Raw genomic sequence first — 19,356 nt, 5'->3', positions numbered from 1 at the left:
AACCACCCACAAGAGAGGAATTTGAACTTTACATGTTCAATTGGGCCCAAATAAAACCTAACATTTTATGAAAGTTTTATTTGAGTTTTCCCACATTTTTTAAACGCAAAAATTGGGCCATCATTATACTTATATTTAAAGCCCAAATGCAAAAAATAACTTAATAATGATGTTTGGTATGTTAATAATTGGATGGGCCTAACATGTTATTCTATAAGCATGTATTATTAAATTATGCAAATATACCACAACAATATACTATTTTGTAAAATACTATAATTAATTAACATAGAATTCATCGGACAAAATTCAATATAATTAATTAAACAAGTTACAAAATATTAAATTAATTAAAATAGAATTTATCAAACAAAATTCAATTTCAAATAATTAATTTAACCAAGGTTGTTAAGTTGTTAGGAATGATAAGATATTTTATTTTTAAATATTTTAACAAATTTTAAAATATCAAAATATATTTTAACCAAATTTAAAATATCTAATATTATCTGATAACTAATTATAAATATTTTAAACAATAAAAATATCTTGAATAATCAGATAACTAATTTTAATTTTTATTTATAACAAAAATAAAAAAAAATCTTAAAATATCATGATTATCAGATAACAAATTCAAAATATTTTAAAAAGAAAAAATATGTATAAAATTATTAGATAATCAATTTTAAATATTTTAAACATTTTAAACCTAACTGCACAAAATATACAATTTTTTTTTTTTTTTTTTGCGAAAAATTGCCACGCGCGGGTTCCGGCACCATGCGTGCCCAGCACACACTGCAAAAATCAGTCCAAAAATTAAAAAAAAAAAAAAAATCTGTACAATTTTTAAATCCAAAACAACCAAATTATTGCTAAATTTACATAAGAAAACATAACACATACACCAATAATATGTACCATCCAATTAACACCTAACATATCAATCAATTTCATACATGTTCATTCATGAAAATAAACTAGCAACCTATGGCTCTGAGGCCAATTGTAGGAAAAACTCATTGTAGGATCTTTATTTATTTTTATGCAATTTACATATTATCACACAAACATGCAAATTCCTAGAACATGCTCCTATAAAATTGATACAAATACAGAGTAAAGTAAAAACTTACATTACGCAGCGGAACTGGAACAACTCCATCCTTCAATCTCTCTAACCCTTGATTCCTTTCTGTAGCAGAGTATTATCAAGAGATTGAACAAGATCAGCAACACAGTCTTCCTCACCAAGCCTTTGATCAACCTGAGAACTAGTGTGGGCTGGTTCTCAACACATGAGATAGAGATCTAGAAAAGAAGAAGAGATTGTGGCTAAGAAAGGATTAGAGTGTCTAGGTTTTCACTTACCCAAATCAACTGAGACTGACTTGCTTTTGAAAACCCTAGATATCATATTCCTTATATAGGCAACTTAATGAGATTTATTTAAATTTAAATTAATTAAAAATAATAAACAAAAATAAAAGCCTTGGGCTGCCATAAATGGACTTGGGCCCAATCTCTTTGTTTTGAATTTAAATCCCAACTGGGCCTAAATTCAAAACATTTTATTTATTTATTTTTAATTAATTAATTAAATCCTTATTCAAATTAACTAATTATAATTTGAAACTTGATTTAATATTATTTATTTATATTGATACCAATTTATCAATATTAATAAATTTACCCAAAGATTCTCTTTTATTCTCTAAATTTCATATCTCTGTAAATTTTCCAAAATTGACCTAGTCAACTTTAAAAATCCTAATTGATAATTAAATCAATTAATTGAGACATTCTAGATGATTTACTCAAAGGTGATGCAGGGACCATGGATCCATGAAATCAAGCTCCAACAAGTTACCGTGAATTTATTTACGAATAATTTCACTACCTTATTAATTCCTCGTAACTCCACTATAGACTCGGAATTGAACTCTTGAATTCATAGAACGTATTTTCAAAACCATAAATACGTTATCCATTGTTATAACCATTACAATCAGCCAATCCTCTATCGATGACTTACTAACGAGCTGGGTGCAAATTACCGTTTTACCCCTCATCAGTATTTTATCCTTAACTCCCATTAAGTTCCTTATAAATGATATTTCCGTGAACTTAATCACAGAAATGAGATCTCAATCATTTAACCTTTTGAATAAAGCAATTAAGGAAATCATCTTTTCACTTCTCATACAGAAGTTATAGATTTCGTATCTATGAATAATACTCCCACTCAATTACACTAATAAATCTCCAAGATGTAAGTATGGGCTAGACCGTAGGGTAAGCTGGTAACGAATAAGTCAAAAGATTTAAATAATATAATTAGCAGAATATTATCACTCAGAATTAAGATCGACTTAACATATGGCCAACGTTGTGACATTGATTAGATTTGATAACAACGATGCTTATTTATCAATCAATAATCAATATCGTTCCTAGTCCGATGTAACTAAATACATCCAATCTTATCTACTTGGTCGATGCCTTGGACAAGACATCACACCCTGAATGTGTAAGTAGATCATATCGTAGATTGCCTAATCAGTGAAAATCCAATGCACTGATCTAATCTTAGGACTCGTTCTTTTGAACATATAATTACAACTATAATCCACTGTGACCTAGTCACTATAATTGTAACTATCCATATATTCGGGATTTTATAAATGTTTGTATTATTTCAATAATCATGTAATAAAACAAGCAAGCAACACGGTTTTCAAACTAAATGATTTCTACTACTTTTATTGATAATATGAAATCGTGCTACATGTCCGACATGGTTTTATAAGGGCATAAAACCCAACAGTGTTCCATTCCTTTTATTTTAACTAAGAAAGGACAATGTTATTTCTTTAACAAGAAAAAAAGACTCTCAAGAGATAGTATAAGTCAAGTATATTTTTCATATTATGATATTAAATCTACCTATTTGATTACTACCTAATTGTATAAATATACTTAAAGACTTTATCAACCTTCCCATACCATTTTTTTTGGAGATTGTTTCAAACCATATAATCTCTACAACAAATTTGATATACAATGACTCCCTACAATGTCTTACACCATTGGTGTAAGACATTAAAACTTATCAGAGATTTTAAATGTCTGATGGTGGGAGACATTGAAAGTTTTTATTAATGGCTACAATTGGAAGACATTAAAAATGGTGGAAGATGTTGAAAATATGGTGGACACGCGGCACGTCTCCCAGTGGGAGACGTTGGATGTATAAAGAGGACATCCAATGTCTCCTACTGGGAGACGTGCCACGTGTCCCACATCTCCCAGTGGGAGATGTTGGATGTCCCACGTATATTTATAAACCCTTGCCTTCTTCTTCCTCATTCACATCAGTCGATTACAGAGGCAAAAGATACGAAGGGGGCTGCATTTTTTAGGGTTTTAAGGTAAGTTTTTATCAATTTTCATGAATTTTAGTTAATTATTTTGAAAAAAAAATCATAGGTTTATCATTAAGATGAGTAATATACATGATTTTATGTTAGTTTTACATTTTTATGCGTTTATTTCAATACATTGTAGGATTTATTAGTTTTTTCATGGTAGGTTTCTATAGATTTAGGATTTCTTAGTTTTTTTTAATTTAACCCATCACATTGTATAGATTTCATTAGTGTATATATGTTCATGATTTTTTTTTTCATTTTTTTCATTATTTATTTCGAAATTTAGATATATTTGTATATATATTTAAACTATTTTTTTAAATTCTAACTATTTTGTTATATATATAGTTATGTTAAAATAAATTTATTAAATAATTCTAAAAATATAAATATATGAAAAGTTTTATGTTTGTTCATTATTGAGTTTTTAGGTTATGAAATTTTTTATTAATTTTTTGTTTAGGTTAATTATTGGCTCATTGGAGTTTTATTTATTTATTTAACAATCATTTACTTATTAGATATTTAGTGATATTTTTTTAGTAATGTTTAATATATTAATTGATTTAATTTCGTAGGTTGTGATTTTGTTGATGATATTTTAGAGAGTATTTTGCATCAAAATTTCTATATCAATCACACATTTGGGGTAATTAAGTTTCTAAAATTACAATAATAAGTTATATATTGCTAGATATTTAGTGATATTTTATTTATTATTTATTATTTTAATTTTATTGGTTTGTGGATTTAATAACGAATTCGATTACTACGTGAAGTAATTTTGCTAGCTTTTGGATTATTAATTGCAAGAGATACATATATATTCTCTTACTTCTACTTTTAATATTATTAAACAAATGTTAGAGGAGTTTGAATATCTTAAATATTCATCCATAGTGAAGTAGGTTTTGAGATGAAAATTGTGTGCTGCGGTGATAACGGAAGGTTGAGAATTTGTGTGTTTTAGTGAAGTATGTTCTGAGAAATTTGGTTGTGTGCTGCGGAGCTATAAGGAAGAAACTTATTGTATGTTGTTTGAATTGTTTGTTTTTCTATTCACATGCAGATGTTTAGGTCACTATTATAGGGGAAATGCTGCCCGATTTTATCTAGGATAATAACAATTAGTTTTATATAGATATCCAACTTTATCACGTGCTTATTAAATGTCATTTCTTTTCTTTTTCATAGACATATGAGAATATATGGATAAGCAGTGGATGTTAGCGAATAGGTTATCTGCGGAATATAGGAACGGGGTCGATTTGTTCTTAAGGTTTTTGAAACCATATATATAAATGTAATCAAATAATTAATTAATATATTTCACTTTATATTTTTTGCAGCTAACAAGTATGCCATATACAGAGACACAAATTGATGAGTTGCGACGAGAATGGACGACATATATATTATCGATAATCCAAAGTTACCAGCCTCGTTATTAGGTTTTCTTATTTTTTACCTCTTTCTTCATACATGTACAATGCAATATTTGTTAATTTTGAATATGTCTAACAAATATTGTGTTTCTTATATATGTCTAACCAATTTTTTTTTCTTGCTTATTTTTATTTTATTAATTATGTCAATTTCAATTTAAATTAATATTGATTTCAATTTAATTAATTATTAAATTAATATTAAAATAATTTCAACTTAATTTATTATTAAATTAAATTTAAAATAATTTCAACTTAATTTATTATTAAATTAAATTTAAAATAATTTCAATTTAATTAATTATTAAATCAAATTAAAATAATTTCAATTTAATTAATTATTAAATAAAATTAAAATAATATTAATTATATATTTTTTTAAATCTGGGAGACTTTCAATGTCTCACATTGGGAGAGGTGGGAGACTTCCCACGTCTCCCAGTGGGAGAGGTTGAAAGTCAACGTTTGACTTTCAACCTCTCCCAATGGGAGACGTGAGACATATACCTACAATGACTCCGCCTACAGCGTCTCTCTAATTGGGAGACATTGTAAACTTTCAATGTCTCCCAAATAAAGTCATAAAACCCCTATTTTGTTGTAGTGAATGATTTGATAAGCCTACACGCTTTATATTCATTTTCTTGAAGAACAAAACCCTATGGTTGTTCCATATAGACCTCCTCAGAATATTTTTAAATAAATTTAAGTTGTTTAGAATACAATATAGTATATTTTAAATGTAAAATAAGAATATAATTTTAGTATATTAAATTTAGATAAAGTTTAAAATTTAGTTACTTTTTGGTCAACACAATATAAAAAAGAAACTAAAAGATTGCTTTTTATTCTGCTCATCTTCTCTAGCGATGGACAAAAAACATATGCTTCTCATATATCAAAATGATTACATTGAAGAGTAGGTCGCGATGATACCACTTTTGAGCCCAATCAACTAACAGTGTAGCCAGAAAATATTTTTGAAATTAAAGATAAGAGAAAATGTAAGAAATTAATAAAAAAAAAATATAGTGGAGAGAAAGAGAGGGGCCCCGTACCATAAAAAAATAAAAATAAAATAAAATAAAAGTTTTAAAAAGCGGTATAAAAAACAGTGGAAAAAGTAATTAATTGGTAACTTATTAACATTTTATGTAACCAAAATGTTACTTTTTTAAACCTAGAAAAACAGGAAAATTGGAATTTTGGAAAAGTTTCAAATTCAGGTATATTACTTTTCGAATCCGGTATTTTTTGATGACATGGCAAGGTATTTTTGTAAATAAAATTTTGTAGGTGATTTTTGTAATTATTTTATATTATAGTTATATAAATGTAAAGATCCCAAAAAATAAAAATTTACAGCCTTTACTGTTTTTTATAATTTAATTACAAAAATCACTTACTAAATTTTATTTACAAAAAATATTAAAACTAAAAATTTCCGTTATCTACACATTTTTTATATAGAAGAGATATATTAATGGGTGGATATATCATCACCTTCGAAAATTATATATGTTATTTTGAAATATGAAAGATTAAAAGATTATTTATGAGTATTATTTCTAAACAATAATTTAAGTGTGTTATTTGACTAACTCAAATTATGATTATTATTTTTCTAGATTCGTAAGTATTGTCATCCAAAATATATTTTTTTAAACTAATAAATTTTTTCTGTCAAACATGGTGGTGAAGACTGAAGAAAGAGTACTTAATTTATTTCAAAATGCATTAATCCTGACATTTTATTTATTACATGGTACATACTGCCACACTATGTAACATTATTTAATAAAGATTCAAAACTAGTAATAAATACCAAGACTTATTATCACCCTCAAACTGCATCGATCCCTTCCATCATATAACTTTATATTAAATAATAATTAATAATGGCTAAAATGAAATTAATGGAAACGAAATTGGTGAATACTAGATTGAACATCAATCTCATCATGACCATTGGCTTGCAAGTAGTGCTTGTAGGTGGCTCCACCATACGCCGGTGGGTGAGTGTCATCGTCGACGAACTCCGGCGCTGGCTTTACAAATGCATCCAACGATGGCCCGTGAAGTGTAGCCACAGATATTCTCTTTACTTTGTTGTTGTCTACCACCACTCTATGCACATGACTCTTGTACTTTCCATTTGTCAGAATCTGTATGTATAGTACGTACAAATGCACAAGTTAATAATATAATATCATCTATTTTGGTATATTGAATTTTGAGTACTTAATAATATTAATTAGCTAGTTTTAACTCTGGACTTGCCACTAATCATGTATTTTACCAAACCAGTACAGTATTTATGCTTATTCTTTCATTTATGTTGTCATGATAACCCTTTTAGAATTTTATTTGACTTACATAATAATTAAGTAGAGCTGATCATGTATGTTTTATTTGAATCTATTCTTCAAGTACGTACATTGGTTTTTTTTAAATATTAAAATATATATAGGATAATTTGGCTTCACTTTAAGCCCTATCAGTGGGGCTCTCAGTGTTTTTCGACCCGTGAACAGTTTTCGGCACGATTTTTTTATGGTCGTATATATTGTAGCTATATAGAGCATCCTGCAAATTTTCAGAAAATTCTGAATAGTTTACAGTACCGAAAATTAGGTTCAAACATGTTGTTTTCCACACGCATAAAAAAATTAGTCACGCGTGCAACATGTTTGAACCTAGTTTTCGGTACTGTAAACTATTCGGAATTTTTTGAAAATTTGCAAAATGCTCTAAATAGACAATATACACGGTCATAAAAAAAATTCGCGCCAAAAACTATTCACGGGTCGAGAACACTGAGAGTCTCACTGGTAAAACTCTTATTAGAGAATTTCCATATATATATATAGGGGGCTTCTCGAGTCCCTCACTTAGTATTGAAGGATTTAGTCATTCAATGTGTTTGGATCGTCCGATGTGTATACTTTTTGAGTTTAATGACTAGATTTTAATTAAAGGCTGGTGGTACAAAAAGACAAAAATACCCTAATATTTTACTCTTTAACTAGCTACCATTTCTTTACACCTATTCATGAGTTCTTCATATTTTTTAAATAATTTCCTCATCAGCTAAGCCACCAAATATGGTGTGCATTTTAACTCTTATATCTCACTATGCATTTCAGCTGAACTAAAAAGAGTGCATTAATTATTATTTTTACAATCATTATCTCTCCAAATATTATCACTATTCTCTGTTTCCAATAAAAAAAACACAAGCAAAGTGCTATAGTACTAGTATTATTTTCTTTAAATATTGTCACACATAATTAGACGTCGATTATGAAGTCATCCAATACTAAAAGAGAAAGGACTTCAAAAAAAAAACCAAAGCATTGAAACTTAATTGAAAAAAAAAATTATACAAACTTACACCAAAATATATGTTCTCGTTATGTTGTACTTTAATTTTCTCACTTAACAAACCCTCAAAAGTCACTTAGCATAATGAAACTTCTTATGTAGCTAATACCTATACTAATATGCTCAATATTCATGCAAAATAAAAAGTCCATGCAAAAATTAACTACTAAATGGTAATGTAGTGTATCATTCAGTAATCCCTACATTTAAAAAGTTATTATTAATATTAAAAACTTTCCACCACATTTTATTCATTTCATATATCGCATTAAAAAAATAAAAAAGTTTCAGTTTTTGTTACGTTATTTTATTATACATTTATGTAAGTCAATTATAATAGTTATTTAGCTGCAGTCAAATATTTACGTGTCCACAATCGTAAATAAGTCACAATTCCTATCTAAATTTACTATAAAACCCTCAACTATACAGTTTATTGGACCTAAAATTACGCTTCTACCCCTCATTTATTTAAGCTGCGTCAGCTCAAAAAACACAGTCGGTTGACACAACCGGCTACACCAAGTAAAAAGTTAAAAAGTCAACATTTTAACACCAATCCAATATTGACACTTGGCAAAAATCTGGGCCCCACATGAAGGACTAAGTCATGTGAGGGACGCTAGAATTCTCCATATAGGAATATATATATAACTAATAAATGCTAACAAATAATTAATGTATAGTATATATTTCCTTAAAAAGAAGAGATCTAATGTGCACAACAACAAAAGAGGTTGCATATTGTTATTAGTGCAATTTAGTATTAGGTCTCAAACATTTGAATTTAATAAGTATTATGCAATATCGTTAACCATGTCGCCCCACGTGTTGTTGGACTTGGACATGAGAAATAACAATACTCTAAAAAATTAGAAATGTATGTATGCATGTATGTGGATAGCAAGTAGGTAAGTACCTCAAGATGATCTCCAATATTGATCAAAATAGCATTAGAAGGCATATAATTTACGTTGATCCACTTTCCGGTGTGGGATAGAATCTGAAGACCTCCATTAACATCTTGAGTGAGGGAGACAAAGAAGCCTGGGTCAGTGTGCTCAGGAATACCCACACCACTTTTGGATTCGAAGTTTGGTGGATAAAGATTAATGGAAGACACATCAAAGCCTGACTCCAACTTCAACGCCTTCTCTATGAACAACTCTTCCAATCCCAGTGTTTTCGATAATGCTTTTCCTAGCCCATGTACCACTTCTCTCATTCTTCTGTAATAATCTCCCATAGCCTCACTGTAATAAAAAAAAATCACAAATAATAATAATAAAAAAATAGTTTGTAATTAAATATATATAAATTAATATAGAGTAAAAAGCCCTCACTGTTATTAATTACTCTACTAAATATGGATTCCAATCTAGCTATATTTGATTAAAATTATTATTTCTTGATTTGAAATTGTTAAAATATATATGACAATTTTTTTATAGGGCTTCACTTTAAGCCCTACTGGTAGGTTTTTAGTGTTTCTCGACTCGTGAACAGTTTTCGACGCGATTTTTTTTATGACCGTGAATATTGTAGCTATTTAGAGCATTCTGTAAATTTTCAGAAAATTTCGACTAGTTTACAGTACCGAAAACTAGGTTCAAACATATTGTTTTCTACGCGCATAAAAAAAATTAGTCACGCATGCAACAACATTTTTGAACCTAGTTTTCGGTACTGTAAATTATTCGGAATTTTATGAAAATTTGCAGGATGCTCTAAATAGCTACAATATACACGGTCAAAAAAAAAATCGTGCCGAAAACTGTTCACAGGTTGTTAACACTGAGAGCCCTACCGGTAGAACTTAAAGTGAACCTATAAGAAAATTCTCATATATATATATATATATAATTCGTTTTCTTCTACAAACAAAATGAAAGATTTTTAGTATATATATATATAAATATATATATATATATTACCTGAAAGTGGTTGGTTTATGAGGGCAATGGTAGTGGGGATGAGTAGCCATCTTGAGATATTCCCTGTTCTCACCAAGCGACGAACGGTGGCCCCATCGGATCCTATCTGTGGAACTCTTTCTGTCATATTGCCTTCGGTTTTCTAACTCCATTGGATCAAAGAAATCAGATACTCCTTTGAAAACACTCTTCAAAACGCTTTCGGGAACACCATGATTCACCAGCTGCATGCATGCACCTCACATTTATATACATTTACCAATATATGATGATGATGATGTGAATTTTTTTTTTACATTGTATGAAGTATAATAATATAGGGATATTTGTGGTTAAAGTACTAAAATTATTACTTTTTTTATACTTAAGTACCAAAATTTTTTTTTACACTTAAAGTACAAAAACGTTACTTTTTCTTGCATTTTGGTAACAACCATAAAGTCTAACTTTTGACCCGTTAATAGACATATGTCAGTTAAAGGTTGGTCCACGTTTCAGTACGTTCACCACAAAAAAAAACAAAATTTTGGTATTTAACCTAAGTAAACACAAAGTTTATGTATTATTTAGTTGTAAATAAATACAAAATTTGGATATTTTAGTCGCATTTCTCTTATTTATTTTTAGGCTATTTAGGATTTTCACCCCCCGAACTATTACTACTACCGTATCGTGCCCCCTAATTTTTTCAGGCCGTTAAAAATTCTCCCCGAAGTATTCACAGTGATGTAAAGTAGGACTTCCATTAACTTTCAACACATGTGGCTAACAGAATGCTGACGTGGCTCTTTACTCGATGATGTGTACTTGGCCACGTCAGCGCCACATGTGTAATTTTAAATTAAAAAATCTATTATCTTATTAAAAATTAATAAATTAAATAATAAAAAATAGAATTAATAAATTAAACCATATAAAAAAAATAAAAACCAGATTTAAAAACAATTAAATTAAATAGAATTCAGTTTTTTTTTTTTTTTTCTCATTATTTTTCTCTTCATGAACCTAGATCCCTTACAAATGGCACCAAGCCCATTCTCACCAACAATTTTCCTTCCAATCACACCCTTACTTCTCCCCACGAGCTTCTTCAACACCTCTACACACAAACCAGGTTTGAAGTCATCTCCCAAGCTTTCCTTCATTTGTGGAAAATCTGAAACTCCATTGGAACCGCAGAGGTTGGTTGAGTCGAGGTCGGGGGTGGCAATGCTAGGTTGAAGATGAGATCGGAGACATCTGAATCTGGTGGGAACTGAACGGCTGGGTCGAGGTCAGTGATGGCTGGGTCATTAACGGGGACTGGTTGGGTCGAGGTCATTGACGGTGATGGAGCTCCTTGAGTGAGGATGAGGGTTGGCGATGGAGATGAGGCAAAGGCCAGATCTAGGAATTTTTTTTTTTTTTTTTTGCTATTTTGTTCATGGGAAAATGAATGAAAGTGAAAGAAAGCAAACCTGTTGTGATTTGTGATTTTGGTGTTATCGATTTCTCTAATTGGGACTTTGATTATGTGATGTTAAGAAGATCTAATTATATTTAAGTAATTGTTTATAATTTTAGTTTTATTTGAGTTTACTTTTTAATATAATTTAGTTTTAGTTATAAATGTGAAAATTAGATTTTAATTTTTCAAGTATTTTTTAAAATCTGGTTTTACTTTTTTTAATATATAAAATATGGTTTAATTTAATAATTTTATTTTTTAATATTTAATTCATTAATTTTTAATAAGATAATAGATTTTTAAAATTTTAAATTATTTTTAATTTAAAATTACACACGTGGCGCTGACGTGACCAAGACACATTAGCAAGTAAAGAGCTACGTCAACATTCTGTTAGCCACATGTGTTAAAAGTTAACGGAAGTCCTTCTTTACATTACTATGAATATTTCGGGGGGAATTTTTAACGGCCTGAAAAAATTAGGGGGCACGATACGGTAGTGGTAATAGTTTGGGAGGTAAAAATCCTAAATAGCCTTGTTTTTAAGAAGACAAAAATATGTTCAGGATTTAATATTAATTTTTTATTTAATAATTTATTTTTTATTTTAATTAAGCTAGATTTTAAATATATTTTTTCATTTTAAAAAAATTAATTATTTTTTATATTTTAAAATAGATTTTAATTGTGATATGAAACTAAATGATTCTATAAAAAACTATTTTTACATAAAAAAAATTATATAATCATGTTTTGAACCCTTAATTTATACTACAATCACCACTATTGGATTTATTTTTATTCTAGGTTTTCCATTTTTTAGATCCTATATAGTAATTTTAAAATTAAAATATAGTTTAAAATATATAAAAAAAACATATGTTAATTGATTTTAAAATTAAAATATAGTTTTAAATATATAAAAAAAAATTATATGTTAATTGATTTTAAAATTAAAAATATATTAGAAATCTATTTTAATTAAAAATAAAATAAAATCCTAAAACTTACTTTTGTCTTCTAAGAAACAAATAAGAGAAATTTGCGTCTAAAGTATTTAAACTTTGTGTATACTTACAGATAAATATCAAAACTTTGTTCATTTTGATCGTGAAACTACCAAAATATGGACCAACTTTTAGCTAATACGTGACTATTAACTGATCAAAAGTCAAACTTACCAATTAGTACCAAAATGTAAGAAAAAAAATATATTATTTTGGTACTTTCACCGCAAAAAAAAAATAGTACTTGAGTGTAAAAAAAATGAAAATTTTAGTATTTTAACCGTAAATATTCTATATATATATATATATATATACATATATACATAAAAGTAATGGTATACTTACATAAAAGAAGCCATAGTTCTGGCAGGCGATAGTAAGATAATGGAGGGCTTTGGCTTGTTGATTAGGATCAGTAGAAAAGTGCATGAAGTAGTCGATGGTGGGAATTTCATCACAAACACTTTCTGCGCTAATATTATTGGAATTGAGTACTGTCGTACCTTGAAGAAAGACATTATTATTATTAGCCATTTTAGAGAGGGAGAGAAAGAGAGAAATTATTATTATAGGAAGTTGCTTTGTACGTAGCTACTTTTTCAAGCAAAGGATTAACTGATAGATGCCCTCTCTCAGCCATAAATTTATACAAATAAAAGTCGGGACCTTACTAGGTAGAATTAATTGAATACTATAATACTGCATCGATCTAAAATAAGTCCTTTTAAGAAAAATAATTAAAAAATAAAAAATGTGAAATCTGATGCGAAATTCTACTATTATGTTATGTACGGTGGTGGTGTTGGATACTATTGGACTCTTTATTAAATATATTTTTTAATAAAAACGAGGTAGTTGAATATATGGTCTGGTATTCGTATTCTCGTTTAAAACATTTGTAACATTCAAACGAATAGTCACATAAATCTATTTTAGAAGAGTATGGTAATATGCACTAGTAATGTCCAACACCGTAAGAATGTGGTATATTGTTATTGATGTAATCTAGTATCAGTTTTTTACGGAGTATCGCTAACTAATCACAAAATGTCATCTTATGATTTTGGACACTTTAATGTATCAAATAATAACACTACTTTTAAAACCCTTTGACCTCTATAAAAATTGTTTAGTTTAATAAAAAAAAGCTCCCATTCTCAAGACTTTTTATTATTGCTTTCTAGTCTCTTAAAATTCTAACAGGCTTATTTCACATAAAGTGAATTTTAAAAAAATGATAGTTGTTTCATATATTTCATTTTAACCAATAAAAAATTTGTTTCATCGTCTCAAAAGTACTACAAATTAATTGCTTTACGCTACTATAATTGTACCATGTTGTTAGCCCCACATCAGGCTACGCGTGCGCATCAGGCAGACGCACGCTCGCGCATGGGCGTAGGTCTTGGTGAATGGAAACACCACAGGCCAAATTCATAATCCTTGGGTGGAGTATGGTCGAAAAGGTTCCTAGAGGGGTCTAGGATACGAGGTTAAAAGGGCTTGGAGATTCTAGTTTGAGAAGGTTTCCAAAAATGGAAATATGTCTCTCAAGCAAAAATCATATAAGTTCCTGCCAGGGGGTTAAATCTCCATAATCCTTCTTAGGGAAGGTGACCCTAGTGGCCCAGGGAGGGTCTTCGGCCATGGCCTAGGGATGGTGTCTAGGCCATGTTAAGGTGTGGCTAAGCTTAAGAAAAGGTGGGAATCAAGTGTTGGATGGTTGGCGCCATGTTAGGATGTGCGCGCACATAGGTGCGGGCGCTTGCTGGGTGGCGCGCGCCAGTACATCCACGTGGTGGCTGATGATGGTACCTTGTGAACAGATGTGATCAGGTGGTTACAAGACGGTTACTCGGGATTATCAAGAGGATCCACGTGGAGTGTCTTGATCCTTTGTAGGAAGAATCCAACGGTGCTTGTCCCAGATGCTTGGCTGAGCAACAGGTGTCTGTCTAAGGGGCATGTGGCTTGCCTGATGGACATGTTGCAAGCTGATTGGTCCAGCTATCACCGAGGCGGTTGGGGTTGTCAACCGATGCCTCTGTTGGCATATAATTTATGTAGCCTAGGCGCCTGAGGCATCAGAGTGTGATGTCCGGTGTGGCGTGTTGCCCCCTTGGCACACCCACATGGGTCCATTTTGTAAGTGAGCATGCCTTGGTGCTTGATCATTAGTCAATTCTTGCACCAAGCAACCTCATGGGGTAGGCTAGTAGCAATTTTGTAATTATGCATGTCTCCCAGACAAAAATCATATATGTTACTGGGAAGACCTTGTATCCCTAGAAGGCTCCTTAGGGGGAGGTGAACTGGTGACTTAGGGGAGCACCATGGCCACCAACAAATAGGGGCCAAAGATGTGTACTCCCTTGTCCTATTAATGCTATATATTAATAAAACGATGTTTATCCATACTTGCCCTGGTATGCTTCCTTATTGCCTATGTGTTACTTGTTTGTCGTCTTCGTTGGGCCATCGCGTGCCACTTTCCTTGTTGTGTGCTTTGTGTTGTGTGGACATTCCAAGGAATGACTTGCTTTGTGCTTGCTCATACTTCGTTATTGCCCGTTGCATGTCCAAGATGTGTTTGTGGCTAATCACTGAGTTTGTTTGCCTGCAGGTGTGTGTTGTAGGCTGACTTGCTAGCTTGGAGTGTCCGCAAGTGCCGCACATTCCATCTACTTGGAGTACCCAAATAGTCGGCCCGTGACAGTTGGTATCAGAGCCAAGTTAGAGAAATCTTGGCAGAACACACAAATGGTGAGCAACACTCAGAGGATCGAAGTGCTCGAGAAGCGCGTGGGGGAACTAGATGGCCTGGACGAGAGGGTCAGGGATCTTTCCTCTACAAGTCGTAACTTTGGATCATCAGATGTAAGCAATCGCATAGCTGCGCTAGAGAAGGAAAACGATGTTCTGCTATCCAGAATAATTGCGTTGGAGCAAAGAAACACTCCAACAAGTACTTCTGTTACCCCTCAGTCGGAAGAGCGCATTGCAGCGGTGGAGCGCATGTTGAAGGAATAACAAGTCTCCATAAATGACACCACAAAAGACTGTAGGGAGTCAGTTGGCGTGCTCAGAGAAGAAATGATTAAACAAACTGCAAAGGTGAACCTAACCATGCGAGCGGTTGGGAATGCACCTGCAACAGGGCCGATAGGTATGGAATATAGCCGAGTTAAAGTGCCTAAGTCGAGGCCCTATAACGGGGCTAGAGATGCAAAGGACTCAGAAAATTTTCTCTTCGATATGGAACACTACTTTAGAGTCGTGCGGGCCGATTCTGAAGAAGGAAAGGTCGCCATGGCTACCATGTACTTGTCTGGGGATGACAAGGTGTGGTGGAGGACAAAGTATGACGACATTGAGAGTGGTAGATGCACCATCACATCATGGGGAGACCTGAAGAGAGAACTGAAGGCACAATTTCTGCCAAAAAATGTCGCCTACATGGCTCGACGCCAGTTGAGAGAGCTTAAACAAGTCGGGACAGTCCGAGAATATGTGAAGAAGTTTTCGGGACTGATGCTCGATATAAAGGACATGTCCAAAGTAGACAGGCTCTTCTGCTTCCTCGAGGGATTAAAACCGTGGGCCAAACAAGAACTTCAGAGACAGCATGTTTCTGACCTGGCCACCGCTCAAGCTGTTGTTGAACGCTTGACAGACTACACTCCGAAGAGCAGCCTGCCAAAGAGGGCTACCCCTCCAACCAGCTCAAGTAGCACTGGGAGTAAGAAGTTTGGGAAGTCATGGCAGGGAAAGAGTTAGGGAGAGAAGAGGACAGCAGAGTCCAGTTCTTCCAGTGGTACAGATGCTGCTCCAGGGAAGAAGTCACTGGCTTGTTGGCTCTGCAAAGGACCACCTAAGTCGGTAGTTTTCCCTTACAGGGGCAAGTTGAATGCCCTTTTTGGTCAAGAAGAACAGCGCGAAGGAGAAGAGGAGGATGAAGAGTACGCGCACATGGGCGTTGTCCGCCTGTTGAGTGCTCTCAAGAAGCATGGCGAAAAAGGGAAGAAGACCCTGGGGAAGGGGCTAATGTTCGTGGATGCCACCATCAATGACAAGCCGACCAAAAGCGTGATGATTGATACTGGCGCCACCCACAACTTCATCTCAGAACTAAAAGCCAAGCGACTAGGACTAAAATTGGAGAAAGATGCAGGCCGCATGAAAGCAGTCAACTCAAAGGCCTTGGCCACAACTAGAGTGGCTAAGGGCATAAAAGTTAAGATCGACACGTGGGAGGGGCGAACTGACTTAGTGGTGGTCCATATGGACGACTTTGATGCTGTTTTGGGAATGGAATTCCTAACCGAGAAAGGTGCCATCCCTATTCCTGCTAGTGGGAGTTTTCTCATAATGGGAGAGACTCCTTCAATGGTGCCTGCAAAGGTGATACCACCCCCTGGTGTGAAGCTTCTATCAGCTTTACAGTTTAAGAATGGTGTGAAGAAATAGGAGCCCACTTATGTAGCGGTACCCACCGTGTTCGAAGAAACAGTGGAAGAGATTGTTCCCCTTGAAATTACGAGGGTCTTGAAGATGTATGGGGACGTGATGCCAAAAAAACTCCCCAAAGCCTTGCCGCCAAGAAGGGGGATTGATCACTAGATAGAGCTAGTTCCGAGAGTGAAACCTCCAACGAAAGCGCCTTACAGAATGGCACCCCCTAAGCTAGAAGAGTTGAGAAAACAACTAAAGGAGTTATTGGAGGTAGGCTTCATCAGACCGTCAAAGGCGCCATTTGGCGCACTTGTGCTATTCCAGAAGAAACACGATGGGAGCTTGAGACTATGCATCAATTATAGGGCTCTCAACAAGGTGATAGTTTGCAACACCTACCCCATCCCTCTGATCGCTGATTTGTTCGACCAGCTAAGTGGAGCCAAGTATTTCACAAAGTTGGACCTAAGATCGGGATATTATCAAGTGAAGATCACAGATGGGGATGAACCAAAGACAGCGTACGTTACTCGATATGGAGCATTTGAGTTTCTAGTAATGTCATTTGGGTTGACGAATGGACCCGCCACTTTCTGCACACTGATGAACCAAGTATTCCACGAGTACCTAGATAAGTTCGTGGGGGTGTACTTGGATGATATCGTGAAGAAGCTCACGCAGAAGATTGAAGATCTACAAGCTACTTCATCGAGAATGTCGAAGAATTGAGTGAGGGAGAGTGTGGCGTGCTGCCCCTTTGGCACACCCACATGGATCCATTTTGTAAGTGAGCATGCCTTGGTGTTTGATCATTAGTCAAGTCTTGCACCAGCCAACCTCATGGGGTAGGGTAATGGAAATTTTGTAATTATGCATATGTCTCCCAAACAAAAATCATATATGTTATTAGGAAGACCTTGTATCCCTAGAAGGCTCCTTAAGGGGAGGTGACCTGGTGACTTAGGGAAGCACCATGACCACTAGCAGATAGGGGCCAAAGTTGTTTACTCCCTTGCCCTATCAAGGCTATATATTAATAAAACGATGTTTATCCATACTTGCCCTTGTATGCTTCCTTATTGCCTATGTGTTACTTGTTTGTCATCTTCATTGGGCCATCGCGTGCCACTTGCCTTGTAGTGTGTTGTGTGTTGTGTGGACGTTCTAAGGAATGACTTGCTTTGTGCTTGCTCATACTTCGTTATTGCCCGTTGCATGTTCGAGATGTGTTTATGGCTAACCATTGAGTTTGTTTGCCCGCAGGTGTGTGTTGTACGCTGACTTGCTAGCTTGGAGTGTTCGCAAGTGTCGCACGTTTCGTCTACTTGGAGTACCCAAATAGTCGGCCCGTGACATCCGATGAATGAACACTTGTATCTTTGTATTGTGATTAATATACAAAGTTGGGAGGGGACTCCCATAAACTTTGTGTACCTTTACTAATGCTTGTGCTATTGTATTTACTTGATACACGAGTGTGTACGGTATTTGCTCAGTCTTACTGTTTGTGTGTGCGAAAGAGTGTGTTATTGGTTGACTAAGTTGGGTGACTTAGGCCATCACAGGCAAAAAAATGTGTAGTGTAGTTTTGACCCTGTGACAACTGGTATCAAAGCCTAGGTTTCGTGTTGTGAATTAGAAGCAATGGTTACTATGGCAGAATTGAGAGAAAGGGTGGAAAGGCTCGAGGATTGGCGCTTTAGTGGATGATAACAGTGTCAGTTTGTTCATTCTTGGTGAAAAACATATTGAGCAATTGGTCGTCCTTGGAAATGTTGTCACGAACTTGCAGATGGATGATGCTACCGAAAATATCGGTGTGATCGGTCAGGCCATGACCGAGATGGAGAGGGATCTGTCTGGGAAGATCAAGGCGTTGTCTAAGGACGTCTTAGCCATGTCACGTTCTATGAAAGACCGAGCCATGGCGCTGGATGCAGATATGCCTTTGTTGAAAAGGGCGATGGCTAATCAAGGGACGAATTCTGAGTCTTCTGGGGGTTCCTCTATGATCAAGGTGTCAGAACCAAAAAAATTCAATGGAAGTTGTGATTCAAAAGAATTGGAAAATTTCCTTTGGGATGTCGAACAATATTTCAAGGCCGCAAGGATCCCTAATTCTGAAAGAGTTTTGATCATTAGCATGTATCTTCAGGGTGACGCCAAGTTATGGTGGCGTACCAGAATGGAAGATGATGCCAACGCAGGCCATCCCAAGATCGAGACATGGGATGTCTTGAAAAAGGAATTGAA

General features: G+C 33.6%; 1 protein-coding gene across 1 annotated transcript; it reads right to left on the bottom strand.

Annotated features, from left to right (window-relative positions):
• Nucleotides 1–6,600: 6,600 nt before the first annotated feature.
• On the bottom strand, nucleotides 6,601–13,236 carry LOC133780271 (2-oxoglutarate-dependent dioxygenase 19-like). Its single transcript, XM_062220107.1, has 4 exons — nucleotides 12,997–13,236; nucleotides 10,198–10,421; nucleotides 9,183–9,516; nucleotides 6,601–7,044 (listed from the first exon to the last, which is right to left on the bottom strand). The coding sequence occupies exons 1-4, from the start codon at nucleotides 13,183–13,185 to the stop codon at nucleotides 6,793–6,795; spliced, it is 999 nt and encodes a 332-aa protein (XP_062076091.1). The 5' UTR covers nucleotides 13,186–13,236; the 3' UTR covers nucleotides 6,601–6,792.
• Between the last annotated feature and the right edge of the window lie 6,120 nt (nucleotides 13,237–19,356).

The sequence above is a fragment of the Humulus lupulus genome, chromosome 5 (assembly GCF_963169125.1).
Source record: "Humulus lupulus chromosome 5, drHumLupu1.1, whole genome shotgun sequence".
Classification (NCBI taxonomy): Eukaryota; Viridiplantae; Streptophyta; class Magnoliopsida; order Rosales; family Cannabaceae; genus Humulus; species Humulus lupulus.
Note: the sequence above shows the minus strand (reverse complement) of the source record. Positions and strands in the feature narration are given on the sequence as shown.